Below are 11,148 nucleotides of genomic sequence, written 5' to 3'. Positions count from 1 at the left end.
GCTAGTAGAGTTATAGTAAAGGTTGCTTTGAAGGAAGTAAAGAATGAGACTGCTGGGCTTACAAGGATGCACAGTGGTAAGTTAATACAGTAAATGCACATTCGGTCAACATTCAAATAAAAATCTCCAATAGATTAGATCAATAGGCTGCTTGTAATTAGGAATGAGATGATCAAAAGGTTTAATAATAATGAAGTTATTTATAGTGGGAAGCACTGAAAGACTAAGACTAGAATTTACTAAAGTACCAATATAAGACATTGTAGTGCATGTAGAACCAACTAGAGTACCTTCTAAAACACCAACTTACTAATACTACATTACACAGTTCTGAGAACACAATCATTATATAAAAATTAGAAATCTACCAAGTGGTGTGTCTACTAAAACAGCATTGTATAGCTCAGCTGGTGTTGAAGCAATATGAATGGCTTCCATCTGATCAAAGCTCCCAAGTGGATTACACTTAGAAATAAGCTCAGATATTGGTCTTTGGTGAAGAGTACCTGTGATCAGCAAGATTATGTTGTCAATCATGTAACTGTATCTGAAAAGCACCAAATAGGATTCTTCAAGAAAATATTTAGGAAGAAAGTTCCAAACATAAAAATGACTGTACAACTGTTTTATCAAATAGAATAAATCAAAATTATTGCATTTCTGAAAAAGATGAAATGTACCACAAATAAAGTTTAAAAGTACAAAAAAAAGAAAATCATTTTATATACTAATAAATTTAACAGTAATTTCATTAAACATTAGAAAAAAATGTAGAAAACTTACACCATCAAAATCTCCACATATTTATACATCTTTACTAGGTCCAAAAACATTCTAGACAACCTGACTAGCCTATTGTAATTCTCATTTTAACTGATTTATGTGGAACTGTTGATTCTTTTTATAAGCTGTGTTATAATGTAAAAAACAGAAAAGACATCTGAACGGATAAATCAAAAAATGGTATGTAAGTACAAATAAACTCAGGTGACTGCCCTTCTGTCATTTGTTCATTTAAAATCTCTTATCAACACTTGAGGATATTACTTTTTTTTCTTATCTTCTTTCTTATTTGTAATGCTTCTGAATCTATCTTAAATATTTTTCAAACAACTGAACAAAAAAATCTTACTGATGGATTCTGTTTCTTTTGAAAAAAAAACAATGAAGATCTTATCATCTATCATTCAAAATGCATTAGTATGATTAAGAATATCGAAAATTTTTAAGAACTCTGTAGAGTCTAATCAGCTAAAAATGTGTGACTGGGAATTTCACAAGATGTACTTAGGATGTCACAGGTCATTAGCAGTAGCAATGTGTTTGTTTTATGAATACATAATTAATGTTGGCAAAAACAAAAGGAGGTGATATGTTGAAAGCATTCAAAACCATGTGGGAGTCTGAACAGTCTACCTATTAATAATCCAAGTTCACGATTGATAAGATTGGTAACATAAACCTGTGTGGTAGAGAAATAACAAAGATGTCTAATTTAAACATATTTTTAGGCAAACTGAGTTTCATCTTATGATAGTTAACTATTGCACTGGTTTGCCTGATAATGTGAAATGTACTAAATATCTGTATGAAGAAAGGTACTTTTAGTTTTAAGTGGCTGTAAGACTATCCTTCAGAAACTAATACAGCTGACCTTAAAGAGCCATTTGCTACTTTTTCATTCTCACAGTGCAATTTATAAATGTTTATATGTTCTATTTATACTTAGAGAGCAAAGAAATATATCTAACCTATATAAAAGCCTGTGTGTCACATCACACTTGATTTCTCAAAATAGTAGGAATCATAAAAGCTAAAATGCATTTATCCAGATAGAATAGTTTGATTACTGTCTGCCTATTATGATTTTAATGACAGGGTGCAAGGGGGCTATGAGGGAAGAGGGTGCCTGGAAAACTTATAAGTGTAGTGAGTGTTGGTATAATAAGCCTAAAGTAAAGTTGTGTAGGATCACCTATCCTAGAGCCAAGTCTGAAAACTCCTCCCTCAGGAGGTCACCCAGAAATTATGTCTAGGAGTAGGTTATCTGGGTTGTTGAACTTGAACCTTGTATCAAATATTGTGTTCCTAGCCTCCCAGGATTTCAGGGGAACCATGTTTGAAACTGTGTTCATACCCCAGTCACAAGATAGCAGGACTAGGCACATACTCAGGTACCATCAGCAGGTATCCTAATGGTATTTGTTTTGGAGGTGCAGATCCTTCCCCCTTGGTGTAGCTGTAGAAATAATTGCAGATAATAGAGGAGCTTGATTGGTACTATGGGCTCTGTGAATCATGAGAGGGCCTTTGAGCCCTGCAGCAGAGAGAGAATATTTTATGCTAGTCTTGTTAAACTTAAAAACTAATCTTTCGCTTCTGATTTTAATCCACCCCATTTTGGTGTCACTGATAAAGGTCACCAAACAGACTGAGCCCAGTTTTATTTGAACAAAAGCAAATCAAGTTTACAGTCAGATCATTGCTTTCCCACTTAAGCACAAGAGCTCTGTGTTATGCTAATATAATCACAATATTACACTGAGAAGCTCAAGGAACTATAAACACGAGCATCAATTTACCACATAGGTTGCCATTTAACATTTATACTGTGACCAAAGATTAAGTTTTAGTTACATACGTGATAAAGTCTAAGAATGTTGACAATGGTTCCACTGAATGGTTTCTCAAATGTCGAAACTCTATTACCAATTTCTCTCGAAGTTTATCATCAATAACTGATACTGTAAGAGGACTCGGTTCATTGGCCAGAAAGTTACCATAGTCAGTACTTTGCAGATGCAACTTAAGATCTGCAGAAACAAAAATACTGTATAATTAACCTAATAGATGCATGTTGCTCATTAAGAAAATGTTAAAACATGCAAAAACAGCTTGTAAGTGAGTAAAACTAACAGCATCATAGCTTATTTAGAAACTTTTCATGGAACTGGAATTTAACTTAATAAAAACTAAATTTAATAAAGATTAAAAGAAAATAAATCAAATTGATAAATCTTTGAAATCCAAATAACATTAACAGATATACAATGGACATAGTTCACTTAAATCTTTTAATATTTTTACTATTTAACCACATAAAAATTAGAAGTTTAGAACATTAGAAATCAAATTTTCTCTGACTGTCCTTACCTTCTAAAGTTTCACATTGAACAAGATTTAAGTACTCTGTATGCTTCAGGATTCCTGATTTGAACCCTCTAACCAAACCTTCTAGGTAACCACTTTCGATGTTAAAATACAAATCTGACATTACGCTATTTTTCAATAACAACAAAGTACTATTAATTTTTTTATAATAACAAAGCAAATGCTAAATACAATTAGAATAGCCCTTCTCACTCTCAGTATCACTTATCAAACGAATTTCACATGACAAAATATACGCTCTCTAGTGTGCAAAATGTAAACTAAAGTTTTTTGTAAGATCCTTTTCATATTAATTTCATAGTTTATTAAAAATTAATTTTACATTATTCATTTTATTAAAGTTTTAAATCATTGCCGATTTTTCACTGAAATTGCCTACAATATTACTATGCTGACGAGTATTCTCAAACTATATTGAAAATTATGTAGTCTTCCAATAGCTAAGAATTGTATATGTTTAATAGATGGCAGTAAGTGTCAAGGAAGAATCGTAAGGTAATGTTTTGAAATAAATCAAAAACTAAAGCATTGTTTGAGTATTATAATAACTTATTTGTTTTGTTTAATAAAAGGTAGTTATTTTTAATGATAATCTATTCGCATATTAAGATAGCGAAAATAGGAGAAAGTTTTCACTATACACAAGTAGAAGTTAGGCTTAACCCAAAGTTAACCGAATGGAAATAACCTTAAGTCTCAACTTAAGAAGTTAAGTTACTATGAATACGATACTTACTTGGCAATATGATGTATGGGTGTGTGGTGTGACATTAACACTAGTACCAGCAGTAGCACTAGCAGTGATATTGATAGAATCTAGAATTAAGTAACGTCAGACGTAAAACTATAGCAAGCATATGTTAAAATCTTAAGGTCACTGTAGAATCTCACAGTCACAGTAATGAGTTAAAGAAATATCAGTACAACTACAGTGCATTGTGGCTGTTGTATATATGGCCTTAAGAAAAATCTACAATTAAGAAAACAAAGTGGCTATTGACACCGATAAGAGGTGGCAATTAAAACAACGATAAATGTACTGACAATCTACACAAGTAAAGTGATCTAGACTAATTTTAAATTACCTAAAAGAAGAAAAGGCTGTCCCAATAAGTATCTGTTGCTATTCTTCTGCTACAATCAGATAATAACAACCAAAGTCGTCCATTTTCTGACAAATCTCATGAACTTTTGGGGTTAATGAGGGGAGGTAATGTAAACTGTTGATTTAGGTGTCAATAGCTTTCCTTTAGCGTGACTGCCACTGGTCAGTTGAAATAGTAAGTCAGTGGCTTTTGTTGCCACAATTCTGTCAGTGCCAATAGCAATGACTGTAAAGAAATTGTGTTAGTACTTTTTACAGTTGCAGGCTTTAGAAAACTGGTCCTTTCATATATTTTTTACTTAAGAAGATGGGTGCAATGCTCAGGAAGTGTTCATATGAGGTATTATTAAAAATGTCTTAAGGTGCTCCTTTATGCTTTTGTACACTTTTTCTATGATCATTACATGAGTAAGCACCAGATGCCAGAAAATGAAGGATGTTGAAAAAGTTTTAGAATCATTTTAAAAGTTCAGTGAGCTTGTATCAATGTATTTAATCATATTATCTGTATTTGTCATATTTTTATTTTAAATTGTTATTGTATGTGCCTTATGCACAGTGTATTTTAACATTAACAATAAATAGTGTCAGAGATAAAATTAGCCCTTTAAGAAATCTTTAAGAGAACTATATTAGAGGAAGGTTATGTTGTGTCTGAAATCTCAAAAAGAAAAAATACTCGTACCATGGTTAATAAAGAAAAGAAGATATTCCCAAGCTGACTGATTTCTTTAATGGTGGGGAGGATTTTTTACTGAATATTTGTTTATGTTGAAGAAGAAACTGTTTTAGATATATTTGGGGAAATCTTGAGCATAAGAAATAGAATAAAAAAAAAGAAAAGATAATCTTATTGCCTATCACTCAAAATGCAGTAGTTTGAACAAGGTGTTTGCCCCTGATGAAATTTATTCTAAAACCTTGAAGAAATTTAGCAGAAAGTTATTGCAGGCTTTAACTTGTTTGTTTTTATGATAGTGTCACTCATAAAAAATACCATTAAAATAAGTAAGATACCAAAACTATGAACAGTGCATCAAATGAGGCCTCACCAGAATCTTATAATGCAGTAGCTTTCTCCTTCTTAATCCAAAACTTCTATGAATACAATAGAACTAAATGGCAAAAAGTCATTCACTCTCTTCACTGTGTTTGAAGCACACCAGAGAACTTTAGAGTTTCACTAACAATAACATCTGAATATTTTTCACAATACCAAGTCTCCCCTTACAAAAAAAGTAAACAAATTATATTCTAAAATTCTAAACCCTAAATATATAACTGCATACCATCAGTGTTAAAACTTGTTTTCAGTGTTCTGTCTCATAAACAATGACCATCAAGGTGGTAGAAATAAGTCACAAATGTGACACTATGCTTACTCTTCATACTTCAGTAACTTCCATTTACTTGATATTCAAGTAAATGTTTAATGTTACTTTTCATACTTTTATTAGAACATTTGTTTTTTGTCCTTCAGTATAGTGGAATATTACATTGAACAATTATTGACTGGTTATGAGGGCAAAAAATGACATCATGCATATGTATATGACAATCGCCTTGACAAGTGGTCAACATTGATGTTATTTGTTGCCCAGCTTTCAATTCAATGTTGAAAAATGTTTCATACCACATGATGCATTCTCGGTCAGTCATGGCAAAGAGTTCATGCTAGGAGTTAATAACAGTTGTTGTGTTCTTATTTCTTCTGCTGTAATACATTCTGAAACAGTCTGTGCAAAATGTTTCAAGTAAACAGTAGGATGAGGTTGAACAAAGATCACAATGATAGACACTTTGTAAGATCTATTTTTTCTAAATATTAGTGTAGTTTATATTGTTAGTACACACATATAACTAGTAGTGAGAATAAGACCTTTTTATATTTTGAAGATATATCTGAAATATATTTCAAAATTAATCTGTGTTTTGTTTTTTACAAATGTATAAAAAAGTTATACTTGGATAATTGTGTTCTCATAAAAACAACTTAAAATCAGAGCATGTGTATACAGTTAGTTAATGTACGACTCTATTCTTCTTAAGAATCACATGGAAATGGGTCACTCATGCTTAGTATTGCTGATGTACAAAAATATAGCTAATAAAAAAAGGCCTTATAGATTAATTTATTCTAATCCTGCCTAAAAGAAGTTCACATGCCACAGCTATTGAGGATTCTCTCTGGTTTTAAAAGTCCAAATATGCCTCAACCAATGTGACCACATCCACAAGAAAATAAAAGTCCTATACAACTCACAATGCATTTTAATACAGAAATATCCTTTTTAAAACCTCACTAGGTACCATTTATTAAATTCAAACTTTTATGATGCCTTTCTAAATGATCTGTCAAGGAGAAATCAAACTAATAAGCATTTAATTACCTACTTGTACATCTCCAAATCTTTTCTTTTTAAAGACAGAGATTTAATTACCTGAAATTTACCACATTCAGTGAACTTTCAAATATTATGGTTCAAACCCACAACTCTTTATTTAAAATGGCTGCTTATAGACAAAAAATTTTGTTGTTTTTTTGTGTGAGACTTTAAAGTCTTTTGACATGTGTTTGATTTTGGTTTGAAAGCAAAAAACAACTTACTGCATACTGGAATTTGTTTGTTAAATTATTTCAAGAGAGACTTTTGTGTTTATACTTTTAGTAATGTTTTTAGGCTTTTTGTAGAATAATAGTTTTTAGTGTTGGCTTTACTATAGGGGAATATAGAAATGCCTTTAGAATAATTCCTGATTATAAATGACATAAAGTTCTTTTCTTATAGCAAATGAATATTAACCTAGATATATGGTTGTTTTCAGACAAAATTGTGTCATTCCTATTAGTGATCATTGTGTGGAACAGTCTGTTGAAGGATGTTCCATTTTAAGGTTATCAAGGCATAGTTATATGAACTCATAGTTAGTAAAGACTATATTTTATTGTTTTCTTGGTGATTGGAAGCCTTCAGGTGACTTCAAGTTGACCCATCTTTTATCATTACTTGTATCTTCTGTTCTTTTACAGTATGAGTGTATCTTTTTCATCATGCTTCAGATTCATGTGATAGAGAATATTTATGTATGTGTGTATATATATTATTATTTTTATATGATTTAATATATTTTATTTAAATTAGGAATTTTTCCACAACTGAATTTTAATGTGTGTGTGTTTTTACAGTTAGTTCAGATAATAATGTTTCTCTGTCTTTCTAGTTTCTGCAGATACTATTTAGCTTGGTATTGTATTTCAATTATAAGTACCATGTAGCAGGTTAAAAAAAGCTAGCTTATAGTCATACATCTTCATGAAGATAGTTTTAGTGTGTATAATATTGATTTTTTTTAACAGGTTTTTATGGTACTAGAAATGAAGTCAGCTTTGAGTTCAGATCTGGTCTTCAGTGAAGAAGACCTGCCATATGAAGAGGAGATTTTAAGAAACCCTTTTTCTGTAAAACACTGGATGAGATATATAGAATTTAAGAAAGATGCCTCAAAACAAGCCATAAATGTAATCTATGAAAGAGCTCTTAAAGAGTTACCTGGAAGCTACAAGTTATGGTACAATTATCTAAAACTTAGGAAAAACCAAGTGAAAAATCATTGCATAATAGATCCATCATATGAAGATGTGAATTTTGCATTTGAACGTGCCCTTGTGTTCATGCATAAGATGCCTAGAATATGGCTTGATTATTGTCAGTTTCTTATAGATCAATGCAAGATAACAAGAACGCGACGAGTTTTTGATCGTGCTTTACGTGCTCTTCCGATTACTCAGCACCACAGAATTTGGCCTCTGTACCTTTCTTTTGTAAAAAAACATGAAATTCCAGAAACAGCAGTCAGAGTATACAGACGATACTTAAAGTTAACTCCTGAAAACACAGAAGAGTACATTGAATATCTCCGTTCACAGGGTCGGTTGGATGAAGCAGCACTCAAGTTGGCAGAGTTGGTTAATAATGAAGATTTTGTTTCAAAAGAGGGGAAGTCCAAGCACCAGATGTGGAATGAATTATGTGATCTGATATCAAAAAATCCTGATAAGGTTCACTCATTAAAAGCAGACTCTATCATTCGTGGAGGGCTTCAACGGTACACTGACCAGCTTGGTAAGTTATGGAACTCATTAGCAGATTACTATATTCGGAGTGGAAACTTTGAGAGAGCTCGAGACATCTATGAGGAAGCCATCCAAACAGTTTTGACTGTCAGAGATTTTACACAAGTTTTTGATGCCTATGCTCAGTTTGAAGAAAGGCTAATCAGTGCAAAAATGGAAACTACGGTTAATTCCAACTCAATAGAAGAGGATGATGAGCTCGAATTAGAGTTAAGGCTGGCTCGATTTGAAGACTTAATGGATAGGAGACCATTACTGTTGAACAGTGTGCTGCTTCGTCAGAATCCTCATAATGTTCATGAATGGCAAAAACGTGTAAAACTTCTTGAAGGGAAACCAAGAGAAATAGTGAATGTTTTCACTGAGGCAGTTCAGACAGTAGACCCCAAGTTGGCCACAGGAAAACTTTATCAACTTTGGGTTTCATTTGCTAAGTTTTATGAAGAAAATGGGCAAATTGAAGATGCTAGAGTCATCTTTGAAAAAGGAACTCACGTTGCTTACACTAAAGTTGTAGATTTAGCAGCTGTGTGGTGTGAATGGGCAGAGATGGAACTGAGACATGAAAATTATGAGGGTTCTTTAAAGCTCATGGAAAAAGCAACTGCTGCTCCACCCATAAAAGTTGCATATAATGACACTACAGAACCTGTGCAGTCTCGGTTATACAAATGTTTAAAAGTATGGTCCATGTATGCTGATTTAGAAGAGAGTTTTGGTACTTTTAAGTCAACTAAAGCTGTATATGACCGTATTATTGACCTCAAAATAGCAACACCCCAAATCATCATTAACTATGGCTTGTTTCTTGAAGAAAATAGTTATTTTGAAGAAGCATTCAAAGCCTATGAAAAAGGCATTGCTCTCTTTAAATGGCCCAATGTGTATGACATCTGGAAAACCTATCTGTCAAAATTTTTAAAACGTTATGGTGGGCAAAAATTAGAACGAGCTCGAGATCTTTTTGAGCAATGCTTAGATGGCTGTCCAGCCAAGTTTGCAAAATCTATTTATTTACTATATGCGAAACTTGAAGAAGAACATGGACTTGCCCGCCATGCTATGGCTATTTATGACAGGTCAACCCGAGCAGTAGAACCTGATGAACAGTTTGAGATGTTCAACATTTACATTAAGAAAGCTGCCGAAATCTATGGAGTGACTTATACACGCCAGATATATGAGAAAGCTATTGAGGGATTACCAGATCATTATGCTCAACAAATGTGTTTGAGGTTTGCAGATCTTGAGCAAAAACTTGGGGAGATAGATCGTGCAAGAGCCATTTATGCTCACTGTAGCCAGATGTGCGACCCCAGAACAACTGTAGACTTCTGGCAGACTTGGAAAGACTTTGAGGTTCGTCACGGCAATGAAGACACTGTGAGAGAAATGTTGCGCATTAAGAGAAGTGTCCAAGCAACCTATAACACTCAGGTGAACTTCATGTCTGCACAGATGCTGAATGCTGCAGCTGCTGCTGCTGGACAAATTCCTGAGAACTTGCCAGAAAACAGTATGCAGCAGCTTGAGGCTAAAGCTAAGGCACTTGCCCAGGAAGCCCAAAATGATCAGCCACATATGCCTGGAAGAAAGGATATAATGTTTGTCCGTGGAGGAACAAATGCTGCTGAGGAGGAGCTTGCAGAATTGAGTAAAACAACCAATCCTGAAGAAATTAACATTGATGATGATTTTGATACAGATGAAGAAGAGAATGTGGAAGAAGTTCAAGTAGAAAGAAGATCTGTTCCAACAGAAGTGTTTGCTGGTTTAAAGAAAGATCATGATGATGATGATGATTAAAGATAACAATAATATTGAGGTTTTCTCTTATTGCAATATGCAAATACTAAGAAATAATAAAAGGTAAATCATAAAGAAATGTAATACAGGTGTCATTCTGATAAAAAAAAAACTGAAATTAATTTAACAAACAAAGTATTTTAAATAAATGTGGATAGTCTAAGAAATGACTAATCACAATGTAATTAGAATGATGATAGCTTATTCTTTAGAGATACAACTTCAGATTTTACAAAATGACATTTGTTAACTTTATATCACCATCATTAGTTCTCTCAAGTTCATTCTACAGTTTTTACTTTTTTAACAGATTCAATTATTTTAGTGTTGCTGTAAATACTCTCAAACAAACAGAATTAACATCATAGTTTTATGAGATACTGAAAATTGCTTATAATGTTCAAACTAACAAAGGAAGTTGTATTTGTTTGTGGTAAGTTATTACTAAGAATGATAAACTTGCCTTGAAGTATACAGTCTGTATGAGAATGTCCAATGATTAAAAGGTATATGAATCTTCCCCAGTTTGTTGTCTGTCTCTGCTGAAACTTGGTTTTTAAATATTCTAAATGTTGTAATTACAAAGTGAGTGTTTAGGATCCCTTATCATTATTTTCATTTGTTTTTCAAAAGAAATGCTGTAAATTAAAAAACAATTAAAAGCTATTATAATTTACATCAACTAATTATCTGTTACACATAAAACTAGGTATTAAGTAACACCTATGAATTGTTTTAAAACATTATGTAAGTAAATACCATTTACAGCTTACTTTTTGTGAAATTATTGTTTAACCAGTTATGGCCCAGTTGATGAATTAGTGCCAATTAGCACCTATTGATCCATTCCAAACATTTGAACTGGATTTTTATCTCTACTTTCCAAAGTTATAACAAAATTTTACAAACATACATTTAGATTAATTGAATT

At 32.4% G+C, this 11,148-nt stretch overlaps 2 protein-coding genes across 4 annotated transcripts in view; one reads left to right on the top strand and one right to left on the bottom strand.

Annotated features, from left to right (window-relative positions):
* The window catches only part of LOC106475123 (V-type proton ATPase subunit d-like), a 15,917-nt gene extending 12,515 nt beyond the window's left edge, over window positions 1-3,402 (bottom strand). For both annotated transcript variants that reach the window (XR_002609199.1, XM_013935825.2), the window contains exons 1-3: window positions 3,154-3,402; window positions 2,642-2,813; window positions 369-547 (exon numbers count right to left, since the gene is read on the bottom strand). Coding sequence is in view for 1 of the 2 variants with exons in the window: in XM_013935825.2 (XP_013791279.1) it covers window positions 369-547; window positions 2,642-2,813; window positions 3,154-3,274 (472 nt within the window). In the remaining variant the exon portion in view is untranslated. The remainder of the gene's footprint in view (window positions 1-368; window positions 548-2,641; window positions 2,814-3,153) is intronic.
* Window positions 3,403-3,626: 224 nt separating this feature from the next.
* On the top strand, window positions 3,627-10,741 carry LOC106475113 (pre-mRNA-splicing factor SYF1-like). 2 transcript variants are annotated; one of them, XM_013935815.2, is made up of 2 exons: window positions 3,627-3,666; window positions 7,635-10,741. In XM_013935815.2, the coding sequence occupies exon 2, from the start codon at window positions 7,641-7,643 to the stop codon at window positions 10,215-10,217; it is 2,577 nt and encodes an 858-aa protein (XP_013791269.1). In that variant the 5' UTR covers window positions 3,627-3,666; window positions 7,635-7,640; the 3' UTR covers window positions 10,218-10,741. The 2 variants fall into 2 exon arrangements, with proteins under 2 accessions (XP_013791269.1, XP_022236048.1); XM_022380340.1 differs by lacking the exon at window positions 3,627-3,666 and adding an exon at window positions 3,798-3,880.
* The last annotated feature ends 407 nt before the right edge of the window (window positions 10,742-11,148 follow it).

This window comes from Limulus polyphemus, unplaced genomic scaffold, assembly GCF_000517525.1.
Source record: "Limulus polyphemus unplaced genomic scaffold, Limulus_polyphemus-2.1.2 Scaffold144, whole genome shotgun sequence".
In the NCBI taxonomy this organism is placed as follows: domain Eukaryota; kingdom Metazoa; phylum Arthropoda; class Merostomata; order Xiphosura; family Limulidae; genus Limulus; species Limulus polyphemus.
Note: the sequence above shows the minus strand (reverse complement) of the source record. Positions and strands in the feature narration are given on the sequence as shown.

Coding starts and splice junctions, on each gene's coding strand:
- LOC106475113 (XM_013935815.2), top strand. CDS start 7,641: ATGGTACTAGAAATGAAGTCAGCTTTGAGTTCAGATCTGGTCTTCAGT.